Raw genomic sequence first — 22,301 nt, 5'->3', positions numbered from 1 at the left:
AATCAGCAAACCTGTTGCTAAGAGACATGTAAGTCCCTAGCCCATCTGGCTTAGGCATCCCTGTGTGTGCGCACACATAATTAAGCCAGTTAAAAACACACAGACACACACAGGCAGCCAGCATCATTGCACACACCGCACACACACCCGCACATATTTACCACAGTGGTGTTCTCTGCTTCCCCCCCCCCCCCCCCCCCATTTTACCATAATCATCAGTCGCATACGCATGTAGCCATGATTTTTACGTTAGCAAGACATAAAACATTACATTTGTGTATGCTTAGCATGATCTTACCAAGTTTTTTAAGTGTTAAGCTGCACGAAGTGTCATTTTCCTGTCAATCTTGTGATTGGTGGCTAAATTTTATGTCACAACAGGAAGTAGGAAGTAAACGGGCTCTTAAACCCCACAACTATAGAATGGACACATATTTTAGTCATGTATACTTTTAGCCCCTCAGTACTTTTAAAGGTGCAGTCTGTAGTTTTGAAATGGGCCTCTAAACCAGCAGTAACCAAGTCCGCATAAAAGCTTGATGAATGTTGCTATTTCCTTTCAGGTTTTATATTTTTATCTGTTGGGTTTCTATCTTCTGTTCACATTTTTTTTTCCAGCCGTGAAATGAGCTCCGCCTCCATCAGAACAGAGCTGCCCCAAATCCATGGAGCTCTGCTCCCGTTTTTCCTAAAGAAGGACCCATGAGATGTCTACTAGCTGCCTGACTCAATTTGCCATTTCAAATATGGCTGATAAAAAAGAGGTTTTATTGTTTTATATGAAGCAAAACCAAAGTCAAAACTGAATTAAACAGATTAATAGATAAACCCAGTCTGTACCTACTCATATATCAGATATTATTCATATGTTCCATTCTCTGTACTGGAAATGTAATGCACACAGTGCGGGTACGAGTGTATTAGAATGCATTAAACACAAGGTAGGTACAAAGTAGGTGTGATTACTCATTACCGCATGTGATCAAACCCCTCAAAGCATCAATAACCATTCTATCTTAGAGCCAAACAGCCATATTTGCTATTCATTATATATATTATGGCCAAAAGTATGTGACCCTGACCATCACACCTATATGTGGGCCTTCTCCAAACTGTCGCCACAAAGTTGGAAGCACACAACTGGACAGTATTTTGTAAGTCTTTGTATGCTGTAGCATTGAGATTTCCCTTCACTGGAACTAAGAGGACCAAACCCGTTCTAGCATGGCGATGCCCCTGTGCACAAAGCGAGGTCCATGAAGACATGGTTTTCCAAAGTTGGAGTGGAAGAACTCGAGTGTCCTGCACACAGCCCTGACCTCAACCCCGCTGAACACCTTTCGGATGAACTGGAACGCTGAGTGCACATCAGGCCTCCTTGCCTGACCTCAGTACCTGACCTCAGTAATGCTCTTGTGGCTGAATGAACACAGATCCCCACAGACACACTCCAAAATCTAATGGAAAGCCTTCCCAGAAGAGTGGAGGTTATTATAACAGGAAGGGCGGTGTTGCGTAAGCAGAGAGTGCGGATGCTAGCGTGGCCTGACTGCAGTCCTGACCCGTCTCTGATTGAGAATGTGTAGCACATTATGAAGCGCAAAATGCTGAGGAAATGCATAATGGATGAATGGGGGAAAATTCCGCTTGCTAAACTTAACCCGCTGGTGTCTTCACTCAGCGCCCAAACGCTTAATAAGTGTTATTAAAAAGGTGAAAAGGTGATTTTTCAGTCATCAGATTTGATTTTTTGTATATTTTCAAAAATAAATAAAATTCACAAAGTAAAACATCAAATAATGTGTTTAATAATGTTTTCAATATAGTACAGGGTGAATAGAATTTTCAAATGACTCTTTTTGTTTGTTTGTTTGTTTTTTTTGCATTTTCCATACTATTCCCAACTTTTTCGGAATTGGGCTTGTAATACAATGGCAGCATGGTAGCACAGTGGATAATGTTGACTCCTCACAGCTCCAGTGTCCTAGGTTTGATCCTGAGCTCTCAGGTTACTGCCTTGCATGAACACGCCAGTAGGTAGATTGACTACACTAAATTGCTGCTCGGTGTGAATGTGTTTGTGTATGGTACCCTGTGATGGACTGGCTTCCCATTTGGGGTGTATTCCCAATTCACACCCAGTGTTCCCAGGATAGACTCCAGATCCACCATGACCTTTTTATTCCTCCATATTGCTCCTGCTTATTGCTCAACATCCTAAATCCTAGATACACAGACTGAGCTTTAATTTCATACTTCTGCAAATAGACTGTATTTGTAAAGCTAGGCCATTTTCACTATTCATAGTTTCACAATGTGATGTAAAGGTTGGAGAGAAGGACAGAGGGTGTATCAGTGTTTTTATTGCGACTGGATTTCAGATCCAGGTGATATGCCAACATAATCCAACATCCTGCACGCTATATTTGATTTGACTTGTGCACCTTGTTGACAACAAAAATGCGACTGCGAACAAGAATATCATCTGGGGCGTGTTAGAGGCATGCTCTAGACTCGCAGTGGAATTGGCTGATTATACAGCAATTACACCAAATGCAAACATTCAAACAATGCGACTGAATTTTGACTGTTTCTCAAATTATGCCCACATGTGAAATGCAATTGCAAACACAGACATGATTGAATGAACATTTTCTAATTAGAGTTTGGTTTCGAAGCCCGGCTTTGAAGCTCTTTTTCGATACTCGGTTTGAGAGACAGTTCTAGTTTGGGAGAGAAAAAAACAAGGTCAGGGCGTCAGTTATGCATGGCATGTCCTCTGCGTCTTCACAGGGCAGCCCGGTGTTGGATAACAGCAGCATGAAATCCAAGATGGCCGACACCTTCCTTAATGGTATTGAGTTACCGCTTCGGAGCGAGTTCGACATTGTTGTCGGGCTCGCAAGAGAGACGTCACGTGCACGTGCAACAGGTCAACGGTGGCTTTGCGTGTCACTGCTAATTGTGCTGATCTTCACTCCGTCGTAACGCTAGCTCTGTTTTTATTCTAATCATAAAACCGCAACGTTGTGCTTTCAGTCGTGCACCCTGATTCTCAAGTATTTTTTCATTTATCTGATGATTTGCTTTTGTGCAATCTCAGCAATTTTGCTTTGTTTTATGAGAAATTAAATTACATCACTGCAAAAAGCTTGAGCATTGAGTAACATCTTGTACGAGGTGAAGTGTTAATTCAGTGGCCCATCAAACCGTTAACCTTATCGGAAGTGGGAAGCGCACTTAATAGTCAGTGTTACAGATTTAACAATCGAATCTGGGTGCGTCCCAATCTGCTCCTTAATTCAGTAGTCAGGGTGCTGATCAGGCAGTCGGCCATTTTATGGGCTGTCTCAATCGCCGGATCGTTCTAGTGCACTGGAACGAGAGACTTCAGAATATATGACGTCATTATCAGTAAGGGAACGTAGTACAGAGTATCGAACTCCGTGGTTTTTGTGCTGCATTGTGGGATTTTTGTACGTAGATGGTTATCGTTGTTGTAGCTCTCACGTGTTTTCTTTTGTTAGCGATTTTTAACGTCATTTGACATTCTGTATATGGTTGGTTTGAGTCTAATAACTTTTAAGCCTACGATCCTGCTTGAAGTACCGTGACAGAAACGTGTGTAATTAAGCTAACAAATTTATATGTAAATGTCAGAAAGATGTCGGTCCTGCCTGTTGATAAATGCCAGTGGTGACGTTTTACGCGGGTACGGAGTCATGCCACCGGAAATTGAGTCATCATTGTCCTCAATGTGTAGTGAGCCAGGGTCCTTACCAGCGCCCCAACTCGTGTACACGATATACTGATTCACAACCTAGGGAGCGAGGGAGCTGATCGAGACACACCTTATGTTTATATGTTGATCTAAAGCATATACTAGTATATACAGTATAACTCATTTAAAATAAAGAAGCGCTTCTTTGTTTACTGTTGATGTTGTGAGCAGGCTTGACGTCACTTGACGTATCGATTGATGTAGACTTGACGTCACTTGACGTATCGATTGATGTAGACTTGACGTCACTTGACGTATCGATTGATGTAGACTTGACATCACTTGCTGAACTCGGAGTTGAGGAGACTTTCTCGAATTTACGAGTAGGAATTCCATTGTCCATCCGTTTTTTTCCTAGTCTGAGGTCGGAGTTACGATTTTGAATCGAACGCAGCGTTATTTTGACTTGAACAGTATGAAAATTTTCAGGTTGCTTGTTATTGTGGTTCTGGTCGACTTTTTTGTTTCTGATTTCAAAGATAAGCAGGTGAAGAGGTGAATTTTGTTTTTGCCCGCACTGTCGCTCTGATGCATCGCAGTCCCTTCGTATAGCAACGCAACCTGACGACAAACAGCAAACAGCTCGAATTTCACACATTGATGCATTTTACTGTGCCAGAGGGCTGCTCTGTTGTATTTAGCTTGGCTTATTGATTTCAGTGTATTTGGCATAATTACTCAATCGACTGATTCGAACTTTGGAGTGCTTTTTGCTCTTTTTTTGTTTTTTTTTTTAGCCTAATAGATTCTGCCACTTAACATTTGGTGCAATCCAAGTTCTCAGTAACTGTTCTGTCACCCAGCTATTTTATTTGTGTGTTTGTGTGTGTGCGTGTGTTTGTGTGTGTGCGTTTGTTTGTATTTTAGTGTGTTAGAGAGAGAGAAAAGCGCTTCACCATGTTCTCAGCCTGAGGGTGTGTTTAATGTGGACCTCATGCAGGCAGAGCTTGAGTTAACAGGAGGACACACTGCTGATGAGGAGCAGGGAAGGCCTTATACAGCACACTACAGTAAATGCCACTCTCAGTGCGTGTGCGTGTGTGTGTGTGTTGACCTTGTTTAGACAAATTGCTGCCTAACCTCCCAGATCTTCACTCTTTTTGTCTTACTGTGTGCCTTCCATTTACATTTACATGCACAGACCCCACCCCCCACCCACACACACACACACACACCCACACACACACACATTATGTAAACATTATGGTGCTGAACAGACCCTTCTCATTGTCCAGTACATACTGTTAGACATGTTGGCACAAGGCCACAGTAAGGGGCCACAATTTGTGTGTGTGTGGGTGTGTGTGTGTGTTTATTCCGCAGAGAAGACCAAATGTCCTCAAAAGGATAAGAATATCTGACGGTTTTGACCCTGTGAGAACATTTGGCTGGTCCCCAGAAAAAAGAAAACCTTTTTTTTTTTTTTTTTTTTTTTAAAGTTTGGAGCTCTTATAAGCTTTTATTTTAAAAACTAGATCCAGACATTTTCAGTTTGGATACCGATGTTAAGATTAGATTTCATTCTAAGCATAGCATTATGCTTACATTTACATTTGTGTGTGTGTGTGAATGGGTGAATGAGACACAGTGTAAAGCGCTTTGGATGAAAGTGCTATATAAGTGCGCCATTTACCATTAATTGGCTGCCGTAATAATTATGTCAATGGAAGGTCCTTACAGGGATAGTAAAACGTGCGTGTGTGTGTGTGTGTGTGTGTGTGTGTGTGTGTGTGTGTGTGTGTGTGTGTGCGTGTGTGTGTGCGTGTGTGTGTGCGTGTGTGTGTGCGTGTGTGTGTGCGTGTGTGTGTGCGTGTGTGTGTGTGCACGTGCCCGTGTGTGTATGACCTTGGGTGTGTAACCGCCCCTCCCCCTCGGGCACATGAATACACACAAATTCACACTCACGCATGCACACACATGCACCGGCTGGCCTTCGCCATAGCAACCACAGAGCAACACTGGGAAACAATCAGCGAGAGAGAGAGAGAGAGAGAGAGAGAGAGAGAGAGAGAATGGAGGGTGAAACTCAGGTGTAAGGAATGTATAAGAGATGCTGAACTGCTGCCATGATGAGACGCATAACTTTTAATGGTAGCAGTGAGAAAGTGTTCATATTATTCAACACACACACACACACACACACACACTCATCGTCTCCTTGGTGCTGTCCCTCATTCCATCTGAGGCTCTCATTCTCACTCTCTATTAGTGGAGCTGAGCAGCGAATGCAGCGCACACCAGACGCCTTTATTTAGCCTTCAGAATGTAACGCTAGCCAGAGGTGCTATTTCTGCCTCAGTTAACTTTGTCCAACACCGGGACATGTGACGGCTCTAATGTCACCAGATTTAACACAACAAGCGACGGGCCGAAGGGGAGAAGAAGGAGTTTTGGGGAGGATTTCAGGAGAGGTTACATGCGTACAAACAAAAGCATATCGATGTGCGTGACTGAATATGTCAGTATCGTATACAGCTCAGGTTCTCAAGTTGTTTAACTATAAATTAAGGAATGATATTAACAGCATATAGTAATGATAATGGTAAATGGTCTGCACTTATGTAGCGCTTTTATCCAAAGCGCTTTACACTGTGTCTCATTCACCCATTCACACACTCCAATGGTAGCAGAGTTGCCATGCAAGGCGCTAACTTGCCATCGGGAGCAACTTGGGCTTCAGTGTCTTGCCCATGGACACTTCGGTATGTGGAGTCACGTGGGCCGGGAATCGCACCGCCAACCTTACGATTAGTGGACAACCCGCTCTACAACCCGAACCACAGCCATCCACATGATGAGTCTTTTATTGGTCACATATACATATGCACAGTGAAATTCTTTTCTCCACATACGCCAGCATGTTAGGAAGTTGGGGTCAGAGTGCAGGGTCGGCCATGATACAGCACCACTGGAGCAGAGAGGGTTAAGGGCCTTGCTCAAAGGCCCAATAGTGGCAGCTTGGCAGTGCTGTGGCTTGACCTTCCAATCAGTAACCCAGAGCCTTAACCGCCAAGCCACCACTGCCCCCATATATATATATATATATATATATATATATATATATATATATGTATACATATTCCCTATCCAGAGCGCTTACAGAATATATCCTCATGCTAGTTCAACAGGTCAAGATCTAAGAATAGTGCATTTTATTCCTTTTTTTTTTTACCTACAGAACAGATTCGATCCAAGTAGATATAATTTATAGGCTCCTTGATTTCCATTAAAGACGTTCAATTAAAAGGGCCAGTCAAACCGGCTAATACTATAAGCGCTATCATTTTGATGTCGCTCTGTATAATCACTGCCGTCCTGAGGGCCGACCGCATCGATGTTATTGTATCTGTGCTTCATTAAGAGGATTTGTAAGAAGACACACTTCACTACATGCTGCCTCGCAACTACACTATACAGCCAAAAGTATGTGGACACCTGACCATCACCATCATATGTGCTTGTTGAAAATCCCATTCTAGAGTTGGTCACCATTTGCTGTTATAGTTACCTCCACTCTTCTGGGAAGGCTTTCCACTAGAGTTTGGAGCGTGGCTGTGGGGATTTTCGTTCATTCAGATACAAGAGCGTTACTGATTACTGAGGTCGGGCGAGGAGGCCTGGGGTGCAGTCGGCGTTCCAGTTCATCCCAAAGGTGTTCAGTGGGGTTGAGGTCAGGACTCTTGAGTTCTTCCACTCCAGCCTCAGAAACTAATGTCTTCATGGAGCTCACTCTGTGCCAGAAGCATTGTCATGCTGGAACAGTTTCGGATGGTATCAGTGGATAGTGGATACCATTATGGACCAATAATGGTAAGCGTAATGGTTTTAGTTGGTTAACAGCTGATGGTTTGTCATGGTAGGTGTAGTGGAAACCATTAGAATTTCTGTGATGGTTTCTATTGAAACCTTGTTTGCTTCATTAAAACCGTGTAGTGAGAAGACCTGCCTCTTGGAAGACCTGTGGAGCTGCTTTAGAGGTTTGCTCTCTGAGAAAATGGACCTAGATAGACGTGCCTCTTGCTCAGGCTGGGTTAGCACAGTGATTATGGCTAGATTACAGCTGGCGGATAATCACATTTTTACCAGTATCAACATTTGATTTGTTTTATAAGCATTTGCAAGTTGATGGTCTAAACTCGTAAACTCATCTCAGACGGCCACTCCTTAAACGGATTTGGCGACTTGCCCTTTCAGAAGTCCTTCAAGGCATGAGCGGTGTACCATTTGAAAGCAAGATGTCTGACTTCACATTGCAAACCCTTCTGACCGTATTCTAACGACTAACATTTCATTTTGAGCAAAAAAATAAATAAAAAATCAAAGCATATTTAAATGTTAAAGCATTCATACAACCCCAGTTCCAAAAAAATTGGGACGCTGTGTCAAATGTAAATAAAAACTGAATGCATTGATTTGCAAATCTCATGAACCCATATGTTATTCACGATAGAACATAGAAAACATATCAAATGTTTAAACTGAGTAAAGGTACCATTTTAAGAAAAAAATAAGGTTATTTTGAATTTGATGGTCACAACACGTCTCAAACACGTTTGTTTCTCAACACTGATTTTACTGTTGATTTTTCTTCTTTTGTACAAGTCATGTCGTCACTCCACTAATCAGACCACTCGGCGCAAATGGAATTTAAAATCTTTGAAAATCTGTGAAAACTCTTTCTGACTGAATGTTTGCCTCGAACCTCCAGGGTTGCCTCCAGGGTTTGTGGTTCGAATCCCGCCTCCACCCTGTGTGCACAGAGTTCTCCCCATGCTTCAGGGGTTTCCTCCGGGTACTCTGGTTTCCTCCCCCAGTCAAAAAGACATGCGTTAGACTTAGCCCAGTCCCAAGACAACACGATTGCCATTTCCAAACTGTCCGTAGTGTGTGAATATATGTGCGATTGCGCTCTGCAATGGGTCGGCACCCCGTCCAGTTTGTCCCCCACCTTGTTCCCCGAGCACCCTGGAATAGGCTCCAGGTTCCCCGCAACCCTGGTTAGGAAAAGCAGAATGGAAAATAGATGGATGGACAAGTGATTGGATGAGAAATAACAGAAGATCAGTTACAGAAGGCAAATTTGGGTCATGAACAACATGTCTACATCCCCTGCTTCTCACTCATCAGCGTCTGTGCTAGTTTGCTACTAACTTCAAGTAGCTCCCACAAGTAGGTGAAGATTTCTTAATGAATTTCGAGCGATTTGCTCTGGAAAACACTGCACGCGGTTTAACAGCATGGTTGATTTTATTTATTTGCGCTCTTTCAAGTGGTGAAAATGGGACATGGCTGGCACATAATTGAGTCCATGCATCAGAGTTCCCTGTGAGCTGCACACAATCTGACTTTGCTTTGGTCTGTCACTCCCCATTTTAGTCTGGCAGCCAGCTTCGCACACCACGAGCTTGTTTATTATTCTCTCTGACTCTCTCTCGCTCTCTCTCTCTCTCGCTCTCTCTCTCTCTCTCTCTCTCTCGCATATACACACTGGTTCTAACTCTTTCGCAGCAAACAGGAGGAAGATTAATTGACTAGGAGAGCTGGAAGCAGTGAGCACGATCCCTTAACTGAAATAAAATCACACGTCTCCCATAAGTACACTCTGAGGATCTGTGTGTTGATGGTGGAGGTCAGAGTAATGTGTGTCCCCTCAGACCTCTAAATACACACACACACACACACACACACACACACACACACACACACGTGTGCTCAAGGCCTCACTGTTACCCATCTGAGCACTAGAGCAAACAGCTCCAACAAAGCGGTGTGTGTTTTCAGCTTCCTCAAACAAGCCTCACACCTCGGTGGCTCGTTACACTACGTCCATTTGTTTTCCTTCGATTCTGGTGTTTTCTGGCCTCAGTTTCAACCTCAGTGTGTGTGTGTGTGTGTGTGAGAGAGTGTTTGTGTTTGAGAGTAAGATGAATGAATGTGACATCAGTAGCTGAGGGTTGGTGAATAGCTTCCATAATAGTGCTTTGAGAAGTTTTGGAAACTGTGGCTTCTCTGGCTGATGAATTTTCCTCGTCCTGGGTTCGAGCCTCTGTCGTCTAACTGCTTTCACAAACTGGGGATTTTAAGACGTGTCATTTCGGGTTGCCATTTCCCTCAGGTACACGTTTCCAGGAGAAATTATACCATATAATATATTCCATATATATATACAGGACGCAATTTCAGCCTGCCTGTTCTCAACATCCTATTTTTGTCCACATAGTCTCTCAGTTTCTCACATCTTCTTCTTTTCTATTTGTCCATCTCTCTTTTTTCCTTCAAGTGCATGTGACTGAGTGACACGTCTGTATGTGACGTCAAAACCTTTTTTCACAACCATGCTCTGCTGTTGGATAGCTGTGAATCAGAGCTGTCTCACGCTTTCTGTCTCTTTCCCTGTCTCTTTCTATGTTTTTTTCTCTCCTTCTCACTCTGTCTCTCTCCGTTACTGTTTCTCCCTGTCCCTGTGTCTCTCTATCTCTCGCTCTCGCCCTGCGTCTTTCTTTCTCACGCTCTCTCTACTTCTGTCTTTCTGTCTCCGTCTACTCTCTCTCTCCCGTTCTTGTTTTCATCTCTCTGTCTGTCTCTGTCTTTCTGTCTGTCTCTCGCTCTTTCTGTGTTTGTGTCTCTCTCTCGCTCTTTCTCTCTCTCCCGTGCTCTTTCTGTGTGTGTATCTCTCTCTCACTATCTCTCTCTCTGTCTCTCTCTCCCGTGCTCTTTCTGTGTGTGTATCTCTCTCTCACTATCTCTCTCTCTGTCTCTCTCTCCCGTGCTCTTTCTGTGTGTGTATCTCTCTCTCACTATCTCTCTCTCTGTCTCTCTCTCCCGTGCTCTTTCTGTGTGTGTATCTCTCTCTCACTCTTGCTGTCTCTCTCTCTCGCTCTTTCTGTGTGTGTATCTCTCTCTTTTTCTGTCTCTCACTCTTTCTGTGTATATATATCGCTCTTTCTGTCTCTCTCTCACTCTTTCTTTGTGTATATATATCTCTCTTTCTGTGTATCTCTCTCGCTCTCTTGCTCTTTCTCTGTCTTTCTTTCTCACTCTGTCTACTTCTGTCTCTCTGTCACTGTCTTCTCTCTCTCTCCCTTTCTTGTTTTTTTTCTCTCTGTCTGTCTGTGTCTTTCTGTCTCTCTTAACACTTTCTGTGTGTGTGTATGTGTGCTTGTGTGTGTCTCTGTCTCCCTCTCTCTCTCACACACACACACACACACACACACTCACACAAGGATCGCCCTCCTATATATACAAAGCTTTCCAAACATAACATTCCAGCAAAAGAGGTATTGTACAGAGTGTGTTTGGCCCAGGTGTCTACTCACACACACACACACACACACACACACACACGGAACCCCCTCCCTGTTCCGTGTGGTGGCACTCTCCTGCCTGGCAGACGTGTTGGCAGGTCAAACGCTCACACACTGGCCTGGCAGCCTGGACATCATTCAGAGACATTTACACTGGCAGGGAAGTACACATACTGCACCTCAGACTCTACAGGATACTGCGTAGTAAAAAAAAAAAACTCATCGTGATCATTTAAATTTCACTTCATTTTCATCGAACACATGCTATAGATGCTTTCTGATTTTATTTATTTATTTTCAAAAATTCAAACGCACTTTTCTTCTCCCTCAATGTTTCTGAAAAATGCTATATTTGGGCTGGAATGGTGTAAGCTCGGACTTTGGTTTTAACTGTCACGATTTGATTGGTCAGATCTCGACACTAGACGCACGCCATCAGTCGTCTCGGAGCGCCACCACCACCACCACCATCACCACACTAGACGTAGCGACAGTCCTGCTAGTGTTGCTTCTTGCTAGTCGGCGTCAGCGTGACCTCACCGGAGCACGAACTTATTCAGCAGTTTCCACTGAATTAAAGCTTTGTCTGAGGACAGACAGGGGGAACACATAATATAATATGATCTCTGACAAATGCAAGCTAGTTTTTAGTAGCTAGCTAGCTGTTAGCGTCAGCACGAGGACATGGTGGTGTTTCCAAAGTGCATATTCATGTATATTCTGAATGAGATGTACAGAATTGATTATGCTACGTAATTTTTTATTGTTTATGCTACTTTACATATTGTTTTTATATCAGCAAGCCTCAGTTATTTTTCATTTACTTTGTGTCATTTCTGTTCCGCGTCCTTGTTTCTATCCATCCTTAAAAGTTATCATTCAAGTTCTGTCTTCCTGATGACTATAAGGTGCTTTGAACCTTTAAAGGAAAAGTCCATCCTGAAACCTGTTAAATATGTTTGTATTGGAATATCTCTGCTCTGCTTAGTCATTCTTGTGCGAATGTGTTCGGTGGTGCTGTATTTTTAATTTTCCTGCGAGATATTAGCAGTCGTGCCACGCCGAAGTTACAGGAGGACGTGGCTAACGCAACGACGATGGCATTTAATAGCAGATTATACTGTATTCCAACAATGTCAAACAATTAGAGTGTACAGACGAGGAGGTGAGCAAGCTGGACAGACGATAGGGCTAAAGTGCCGCTGCATCACCTTCTTTAGGTAGCGACGAAGCAAGAGCTAAATCCTACAGACACCACGATCTGCACGTAGTCAGATGGCATTGTGGGTAGGAATGTAGGAAGACATTAAGCACAGTGAAAATAGACCAACATGTTAATTATAAAGATTAATGCTCAAGTCATTGAGGGTGGATTTTTTTTTTTTTCTTCTTTAAATCTACGGTCCAGATTGAGGTTGGGGAATTCTCAAGTTAAGAAAGTTTATTTATAAGAGGAAAAAAGGCTTTTCCTTCTTTGGATAGCCTGTAATTGTTAAGAACAGTTTACACACAAGTCTCCATCATTGAACAGTTGATCGTTTCCGTTTGAGACGATAGACTTGCAGTTAAAACTCTAATGATGCTCAGAAGGTAGCCCGTTTGCCTCGCACCTCCGGGGCTGGGGATTCGAATCACATCTACGCCCCGTGTGCGCGGATTTTGTACGTTTTCCCCGTGTTTCCGGGGTTTTCTCCAGGTACTCTGGTTTCCTCCCCCAGTCCAAAGACACGCACTGTAGGCTGTCGGGCATCTCTAAATTGTCCGTAGTGTGTGAATGGGTGTGCGATTGTGCCCTGAGATGGGTTGCCCTGTCCAGGATGTCCCCCACCTTGTGCCCAAAGTACCCTGAGATAGGCTCCAGGATCCCCCATGATCCTTAGCAATTAGCACAAAATCTTTGACTATAGTATACAGTTATAGAAGAGAAATTCTTTATAATCAGTCCATCTGGTTTCACCAAGGAGAGGATGAGTCTGGCTCCTCTCAAGGTTTCATCCTCATGTCATCTCAGGGAGATTTTCCTTGCCGCCGTCACCTCTGGCGCGTGTTCATTAGGGAATTTTTTTTTTTAACTTTATGTCCATTGTTAAAAGTGGTATATGAATGAAAAATTGAATTGAATTGAAAAATCTGACAATGATGCCGAGGCAAAAACGTTGTATCCCAGATGATGTTTCCACAGACACTGATAGGAAAAGTAACATTGAACATTTGCCCTGCAATTGTATTTGAAAAGTGAAAATGATATATTTTCGAGGCAAAAATGTGCCGTGTAATATGATATGTGATATGTGTGTGATATGTTTTTCATTAGTGCACTATTTAACATGTGCCCTCTCTCCCCCTCAGCTCGTTGGCTACAACGAGAAGCCTGTAAATCTGCAGATGTTCATCGGGACGGCAGACGACCGCTATTTAAGACCGCACGCTTTCTACCAGGTTCACCGCATCACAGGCAAAACAGTGGCCACAGCGAGCCAGGAAATCATCATCACTAGCACCAAAGTTCTGGAGATTCCACTCCTTCCTGAGAACAACATGTCTGCCAGGTAGTGTTGCATTTCACATTACACACACACACACACACACACCTGGAGATTGTGTAAAATATAGCAGCACACTGTAATGTCTTCCATTGTGGCAAATTTTTAATTGGAACCAAAAGCATGTTTGATTCCAAGGAAACTGTGTGGGCTTCTGACTAAGCAAAAAAAAAAAACCATCATTCTGTTTTCCATGGTTTCACCGTTGAGGTCATAAAAGCTAAACATCGAGTTAAAAAATAGATTTTGTTGCCTTTTTGTGTAATGAAACACTACAATATATTAATAGAATGAACACATCAGCAGCTAGTGGCCATTGCTGCCCATGATGTAATGTCTCGTGAAATGTCCAGTGTAAGAATCTGCCTTTTTTTTAGAAATGATTATTAAAATAGTTCTTTCTAATCTTTCCTAATTGAACTGCTGAAGTGTCACATTTAAAATTGTCAAGTTTATTAAAACAGCTAATAATTTGTTTTCCTCGCTGGTGGTGAAAGTTGTGTAGTAAATAGCTTTGCGTTGTTGTTTTTTGGGGGTTTTTCGCTACCATTGCTGTGTTTTACAGTATCGACTGTGCCGGGATTCTAAAGCTGAGGAACTCGGATATCGAGCTGAGGAAAGGCGAGACAGACATTGGGCGGAAAAATACCCGAGTGCGTGTGGTGTTTCGGGTTCATATCCCACAACCCAACGGAAAAGTTCTGTCCTTACAAGCTGCCTCTATCCCTGTGGAGTGCTGTAAGTCTCTCATAAACAGCCACCATATTTTTTACATTTTATTTCTTACATTAACCATTCACTTTTGTGTGTGTGTGTGTGTGTGTGTGTGTGTGTGTGTGTGTGTGTGTGTGTGTGTGTGTGTGTGTGTGTAGCCCAGCGCTCAGCACAGGAGTTACCACAGGTGGAGAAGTTCAGTTTGAGCAGTTGTCCAGTCAGTGGAGGAGAGGAAATGGTCATCACAGGTTCAAACTTCTTCCCTGAGTCAAAGGTCATCTTTCTGGAGAAAGGCCCTGGTGAGTGCACCAATCATCTGAAAAAGTGTTCCCTACTGAACAGTTCCCTGAAGAAGTGCATTATGGGTGTTTTGCATCCCCCTAGGAGTTACTGTTACCACCACCCATGTTGATTATTTTGCAGTAACAGTACATCCTAAAATGTTTTACTCCTCCTATACCACAGCAGTTTGCCAACAATTCTTTTTTATTATTATTATTATTAAAGAACTACAAATCCTGCGTTAGTTCCATATAATGTTGTGGAACATCTGTGTAACAAGTTAGTTCCTGTTAGTTAGCGGATATAGACAGTCGTTCAATTTTTACCATCTAATGAAGTTAATAAGACCTAAAAACAGAGCATCTTGTCATATTACAGAGAAGACGCGAAGCACAAACTTCTTTGTCTTCCTTGAAGTCATTCTAGACACTCTCCAAAAATGCTGAATAAACATCTTCTCACATAAAACTACACCATATCAACAATTACACACAAAATCCCTGTTAGTTGTTAGTGTTATAGAAAGGATAACATGTTAGAATGAGTGCATTAATATAACCCTTGCAGCTGGAACTGCTGTCAGAGCTGCTGTTTAGGGAAATTTATGCATCTCATACATATAAAGCCAAAAAGCAGTGAAATGGTGACTAGAGTAAAATACAGTACTGGACTGAGATTTATAAAACAAGACTACCACGGAGTATGTCTAATAACACGTAAGCTTAGTGTTTATTACTGGTTTAATGTGCTGTTAACAGTTCAGAAAAGCTTTAGAGTGAAGCACTGGACATTTGGTACAGTATTAGAACAATATATAGTTGTTCTAGTGTATATAGTATATAGTGTATATAGCGTCCCAGAAGTCTCCATACATAGGGGAAATGAACGCTTTTTAGCAAAATGAATATATATATATGTGTGTGTGTGCGTGTGTGTGTGTGTGTGTGTGTGTGTGTACACGTATGAAGGTGTGTATGTATGTGTATGTATGAAAGCATGTGCGTGTGTATGTGTGTTTATGTATATATGTGTGTGTGTGTATGTGTATGCATGTGTGTGTGTGTATGTGTCTTTATATATAAATGTATGTATGTTTGTGTATATATGTGTGTCTGTGTATGTATGAAAGCGTGTATGTATGCGTATATGTGTGTATGTATGTGTGTGTGTGTAGTGTGTTTATGCTTGTATGTATGTGTGTGTGTATGTATGTATGTATAATCTATGTTTATGTATGTATAAACTAAGTATGAAAAATTCTGGAAGACTTTGCTAAAAAGTCTTCATTTCCCCTATGCATGGAGACTTTCTGGGACACCCTGTAGAATAAAATATATATAAAATAGAACATACTATATGGACTATATTTATTTCCATTTCTGTTAGAAATAAACACTATATAAGAGACAGATGTTGAAGCTCCTGATTAAGGCTTTGTTTCCAATCATTCCAAACAAAGGCTCTGATGTCTTTCCTCAGGCTGGTTCTGGAGTATTAGGGATTTTTTGAAGGTTCTGGAGACCTAACGTTGAACGTTGTGAGTTTTGTTATTTATTAGCTCGACTAGAGGACGTGGCACTCTCGTGTCTGTAAGAGCCACGTAGATTATCAGCGGCGCATCAGCAGCTTGACCTCCCACGGTTTCCCTTTTCCTCTAGGCAGGGTTTACGTGTGTGAGTGTGAGAACATGAAAGTGTGAAGACACCACCTGAAACTTGTGCATCCACACACACACTCACAAATAGACTGTTTTTGTATGGATTTTTTTTTTCTTCTTCTTCTTCTTCAATTTTCTAGATTGTAGCTCTCACTCACCCACTCGTTTTCTCTCTCCGGAGCATGCACGTACACATCGTGTAATTTACGGCAGGCAGTAACGCTGGACTGTTAAGCGATCACCTGCAGCTTTGGTGACTCTCTGGTCAGTCACACTGTTGTAACTGCTTTAAGCTAAACAGATTTTTGCTTTAATATGTGTTTTGCCTACAGTTCATGCAGAGCTTTTTAGTTTTTTTTTTTTTTTTTTTCTTGAAAGTGCTGCATAAATCCCTGTAGTGAAACACAAGGAAAGAAAAGAGTCGAACGTGCAGCGGCATCCTGGGATTGACAAGCCCATGCCTGCCCTCAGAATGTGTGTGTGGAAAAGAAGTGCCACGTGATTGACAGGGAATTTTAGCAGATATCAATGGGTCTGTTTTTTTTGTTAGTTTTTTTTTTTTTTTTTTTGGGGGGGGGGGGGGGGGGGGGGTTAACTGCACTGACAAGCTTTAAGCCCTGTGTGTACAATGTATCCCATGTTCCTCGTGCTGCTAGTCTTATGAACACCACAGAGCTCATCTGTCTTCTGATCAGCTGCAATAAGAAAGAAAGCATGCAGCCATATTTAGAGTGTAACCTTTAGTGTTCGTCATCTTGTATAAATGGAAAGGTGACAGAGTTTAAGATAGGTGTGGTGCAAATCTGACCGATGTTCGGCGCGATAATCACTTTGTTACTCAGCGATGAGCTTAATCTCTAACGTTAAGCCTGTTCATACTGCTATTCTTCATGCTTCAGGTGATACTTCGAAAGGTGATACTTCATGTCACACAAAGTGTGGGCAAAAAGCTTCCCAGTTCAGACATGTCCATATTCCATGGAACATCATTTTCTTATCAGAATACACACTCATCCCTGCCGGGCTGGCCCATTTTTCAGACTGCTTGATTTAGCTTATTTACACTATTACTTATAATTGGAATACGTGACATAATGGTTGTAATGTTGCCCGACTCATTATGAGTCATTCTGCTGGAAGAGTTAAACTGATTCAGAAGTTGCAATGCAATGCAGTGTCGGCGCTATCGATTTCAGGCTCGAGTACAATTCGATACAATTCTAAAAGTATCGGACTTTAACCTCATAAAGCTGTAACCCTAACGCCACACAGTCTGACATATTATTAAGAACTGTTATGAGTTCACTTTGAGCCTGAATAAAGGCAGTTGGCCTACTGGTTTGTTTCCTATTTGTTACATGTGCATTCCAGTATGCTAGGGTGGCTCAGTGCACCCTGACCAGCGGAATCACAAATAAGCTGAACTGATCTGATAATGCATACAGGTTCAACCCATAACTGACGCCGCTGACTCACTCTGTGAGCCCAACGTCATTGGTGTTAGCTCTGTTTGACTAAAGGAAGTCAGTGCAGTACATTAAGTCAAGTTAGGTCACGACAAGTTGGTTTATTGCAATTCCTCAATATAGCTCATACACGTTGGAATGCATTGGTGTTTCTTCAGGACCAGGGTGCCATGCAGTGGCACAGCATACAGGTCTACATAAAAATAGCATTCACAACATACACAGCATACACAACAGTCAGTACGTTTACATGGACAACAATAATCCGATATTAACCCGATTAAGACGCTACTCTGGTTAAGAAACTAGCATGTAAACAGCAAATTTTTATTACATAAATCCGGCTAAAGTCATACTCGCAAATGGAATTGAGACGTGTGGAGTACTTCTGTTTTAGTCGCATTATCGACGTGCATTACAGGCATGTAAACACCTTAATCACACTATTAACGTCGTTCGGGAGTTTTCACCGCATTGTGCGACAGGACACGTACACACACGGCAGAACTCAACCGTTTGACGGCAAACAAGAGAGCACGGCTGCGTCCCAAACCACATACTTACCTACTATATAGTAGATGAAATACATGTATCTCGGCTACCATATACTAGATAATTACGCGGTTTGGGACGCAGCCCACGGCTTCAAGCAGTCGTCTGTTTGCACGTACAGCATGACAAATAATTAACTGCACTCGAAGCTTTCGTAAAATTAAAAATAAACACACCCAAAACTGTATACGGTACCATAACGAAGACGAACTGTATGTTGATACGTTAAATTCTGGAGGGAACGTCGGACGGCGTGGCGTCCGATGTGTGCCGTTAATCGATCTATGATCTATAACATGTAAAACAGGAACATGAAAGGAATATTCTAAAAGCGACTCATGTAAACACCTTAATCAGAGTATTGTCTTATTCAGAATAAGGTCAATAATTAGATTACTGCTGTCCATGTAAACGTAGTCAGTGTGAGACGAACGCTGTTGGTAGTGTGGACAGTGTGCGTAGTGCAGAACAGTATCAGATGAAAGAACTAGTGCAAACAATTATCTATAAACTGTAAGCTTTTCCCTACCAAGTGACTGAGTAGAAAAAAGAGATTGAGACGTTTCCTCCTCCATAAGGGAATGGGACAATCCTAAGATACATTGCAATAATTGTTGTCATCACTTAAACTGTTCAGTAAGTCTAGCCAGTTGAAATCCACCCAAAATTGTGAAGATCTGGGAAAAGAAAAAGTCACATTCCACAAACGTTCCATGTTCCATTTCAGGAACATGGATTAAAGTGGGAAAGCTTGATGTATGAAGACATACGGTCATACGGTAGAATTTGTTTTAGGTTTTTATTTCTGAGAGCAAAACCGAATCCGACGAATCGAGACATTCGATTCATTGAACGTTCAAACAGTAATGCATTCAATGTTTAAACACAGGTCAAATGCAGTTCAGAAGAATTGGTTTGGTAAATTTAAGCACTAGAAAGGTATAGAAACAACCCAAAGAGAGCGGAAAAAGGCCTTGGTCTTGGGGTCTACGTTGAGCTGAAAAACAAATTGCAAAGCACAAGAGGAGATCAGGATTTCAGATTTTTAGGCCCTAATCATGGCTTTCAGATTGCATCTAATTGAATTCAGGGACTTATTGAATCTGGTCATTAAATGGACTAAATGAGTGTAATTGTATTGGTTATTTTTGCACTTTGTCTGTAGCTCCTTCTCAAGCTGTTGATGATTGTAAACAACAGTTAATAGGAAATCTTAATAATGAATGGATGGAGAAAGAAAATCGTACATTCTTCTGAATTGTGCTGCAGTTCAAAACGATATTCTGTACCATGCGGATAATTGCACTGAGGCAGATTATATAGATGAAAGGTCACTCGACACCCATATTTTTGGAGGGAAGGGTTGTGATGGTGTACATGTCCCAGAGCCTCTGTATTTTGGTTCATGCTTGTGCTTGCCTTCCTTCAGTGCCTCTGGGGCCCACTCCGCTGTGTGTTGAATGTCAACATGTGCCGCAAAAATATGTTTCCCAGTATCAAAGGCATCCAAGGTCATTGAAGGATTAGCAAAAAGCCTTTTGACAGAGATTGCCGTAGCTAGGCCTTACTGTGACTTTCACTGCATTCTCATAGGGGCGTGGATTACCAGAAGTGTTCCTTTGAGTGTGGTTAGCTTTAGTAAAGACAGTGAGGAAACAGTAAACAGGAATTAAAGGCGTATAGTTATTTGTTATAGACTGTCTGGTAAAGCTACGGGTATACATGTGTTGTATGTAAAAATGGCTCTGTAAACAAGACGGTTGAGTGTTTCAGTGTTATGGGAAATCCTTTCTGGGAATCTCTCTCTCTTTCTCTCTCTCTCTCTCTCTCTCTCTCGCTCTCGCTCGCTCACACACACACAAAACTGGTGCACATCAGTGTCGTATACAAATTCATTCTCCACAATATGCACCTGTTACACTAACACCCATCACTTCAAACACAACTTAAAGCGGAAGACAAAGTTGACTTATTGTACACATTGAACCCTCTACTCTTTGTAGGCAGCAGTGCCAGTCCTACCCAGCCTCCCGAGCTCTTCATGCTCCGCCCTGACTGGCTCTCAGTGCTGGCCAGTTCATTATTTTACTGTGCAGTTGGAAAAAAGCAGCATGACTGCATGTTTCCAAGTCCCACAGCCCTGGCTGTATGCACATTTGACCATTTTAATACAAACCACATTGTTCCACTTTGCCACTCCATAACTCTTCCCAGGAAAGAGAATCAGCGGGACGTTTCAGACACTGATTACTTTTTAATACCTGTAGAAAGGTTCGCCACAGGCACTAGGGGGGGCTGTTTAAATCACATCGTTATCCCTTTATGGTCCCAGGAATAAATTAAAAAATCCCTTGCTTTCCCCAGCTTTTGTGGTTTCCTGAAGTCCTCCCTGTGGATCTTAACAAAGTGAGGTTGATGTTTCTATTAAGTGAGGAGGCTCTGGAGAAGGCCAGAGGAAATCACTTTCATAATGGCATCTGGGCCTTTGAACTGGGCCTCCATTCATGGAAATAATTGATATGACATTTGTTTTCGCAGTCAGCACTCTCCTCCAGTGCACAGCTGAAATGCTGAACAATCCAAGCGATTGAGTCTCAGTTCCCTCAAGGAAATCGACTTGCAGTTTGAATGCAAATACAATTTTTCTCTGAGATTTGGCATTACATGGAGTATAGCTTATACCGAGTACGATTAAATGTTCTGATCGTTAAAACACATGTAAAAATGTAAGATTGTGCAGCACAAAGCAAATAACATGAGCTTGAATCCAGAAATGTATTAGAAATATCAGATATGATGAAATAACCAGTTAAGATATGAGAGCTGAAGGCATCCTTATTGTTTTTATCAGATGGACGACCACAGTGGGAGGTCGAAGCCAAGATCATTCGTGAGAAGAGTCAAGGGGTGAGTGAAATGACGCTTCTTTAATTGTATAACGAAAGTATAATGAATTGTTTAATCAAATTTTAATTTTCAATCAAAATAATCGATAGAGATGAGAATCAGTCCTGGCTGAGATAACAACGATAACGACAGCCCATATATTGTACATTTGGAATTGTACTTGAAATACGCAGTAAAGAAAAGCTTACATAAATGTATAAGGGTCCTAACTGATATTTCTGTTAAACAGTGTGTGAATATTGATATAATCACAGCTAAAAAGGATGTACGATTTAAAAAAAAAAAATCACATATACATATACCACTCTGGCATTGTCAGAAATCAATGAAAAGCTAAAATTATCCCCCCCAAAAAAAAGACTTAATATTAAGAAAGAATATCAGAGAAAGTCAAAGAAAATGTGTTTCATAGGAATTTCTTACTAAATAACAGACATTTTGTGTTGGATGTGTGTTTAGTCGAGCATTGTAGTGGAAGTTCCACCGTACCACAGCAAGAGCATCACCTCCGCAGCTCAGGTGCAGTTCTACGTGTGCAATGGGAAGCGGAAAAGGAGCCAATCACAACGATTCACCTACCTGTCAGGTACATCTCACACACACATTCTACCTGCTGTGATTGCAGGTGTTTGTCATGTACTGAAACGTAGTGGATTTAATTGTTGTAAGTGTTCCATCTGGATGCGAAAAACCTACTGCACTCCCTTAACTACAAACTACCTGGTCAAAAATACATCCGATAACGCAGCTTTCATTTTAACATGAAAGGACATATGGCTTTGTGACTTTGCTCAGGCTGGTTGTTTGCAAGTGACTCCCTTTTGCATCTTGGTGTGTGTGGTTTGTTGGAGGGTTTCTCCAGCTAACCGTCATGCACCTGTTAACCACTCGACATTTAAGATGTTAAAACAACTCATGGAGTGTCAGTCTGTACGTTTGACATTGCCCCTTAAATAATACATTGGACAATTATTACAGTTGGGTCTTCACATGGATCACAGTGAAGCTTAAAGAGCTTTTGGGAGGCATAGAATAATGCACAAATATATTGAGTCCAAAAAAGCACATGCTTATGATGCACACTGTTCCCCCAGC

General features: G+C 42.0%; 1 protein-coding gene across 2 annotated transcripts in view; it reads left to right on the top strand.

The window, feature by feature from the left end:
- Window positions 1–22,301, top strand: part of nfatc3a (nuclear factor of activated T cells 3a) — an 83,387-nt gene that overhangs the window by 35,409 nt on the left and 25,677 nt on the right. For both annotated transcript variants that reach the window (XM_017458563.3, XM_017458564.3), the window contains exons 4-8: window positions 13,435–13,634; window positions 14,194–14,366; window positions 14,501–14,641; window positions 21,151–21,206; window positions 21,666–21,792. In XM_017458563.3, coding sequence (XP_017314052.1) covers window positions 13,435–13,634; window positions 14,194–14,366; window positions 14,501–14,641; window positions 21,151–21,206; window positions 21,666–21,792 — 697 coding nt within the window. The remainder of the gene's footprint in view (window positions 1–13,434; window positions 13,635–14,193; window positions 14,367–14,500; window positions 14,642–21,150; window positions 21,207–21,665; window positions 21,793–22,301) is intronic.

The sequence above is a fragment of the Ictalurus punctatus genome, chromosome 27, assembly GCF_001660625.3.
Source record: "Ictalurus punctatus breed USDA103 chromosome 27, Coco_2.0, whole genome shotgun sequence".
NCBI classification, from domain to species: Eukaryota; Metazoa; Chordata; class Actinopteri; order Siluriformes; family Ictaluridae; genus Ictalurus; species Ictalurus punctatus.
Note: the sequence above shows the minus strand (reverse complement) of the source record. Positions and strands in the feature narration are given on the sequence as shown.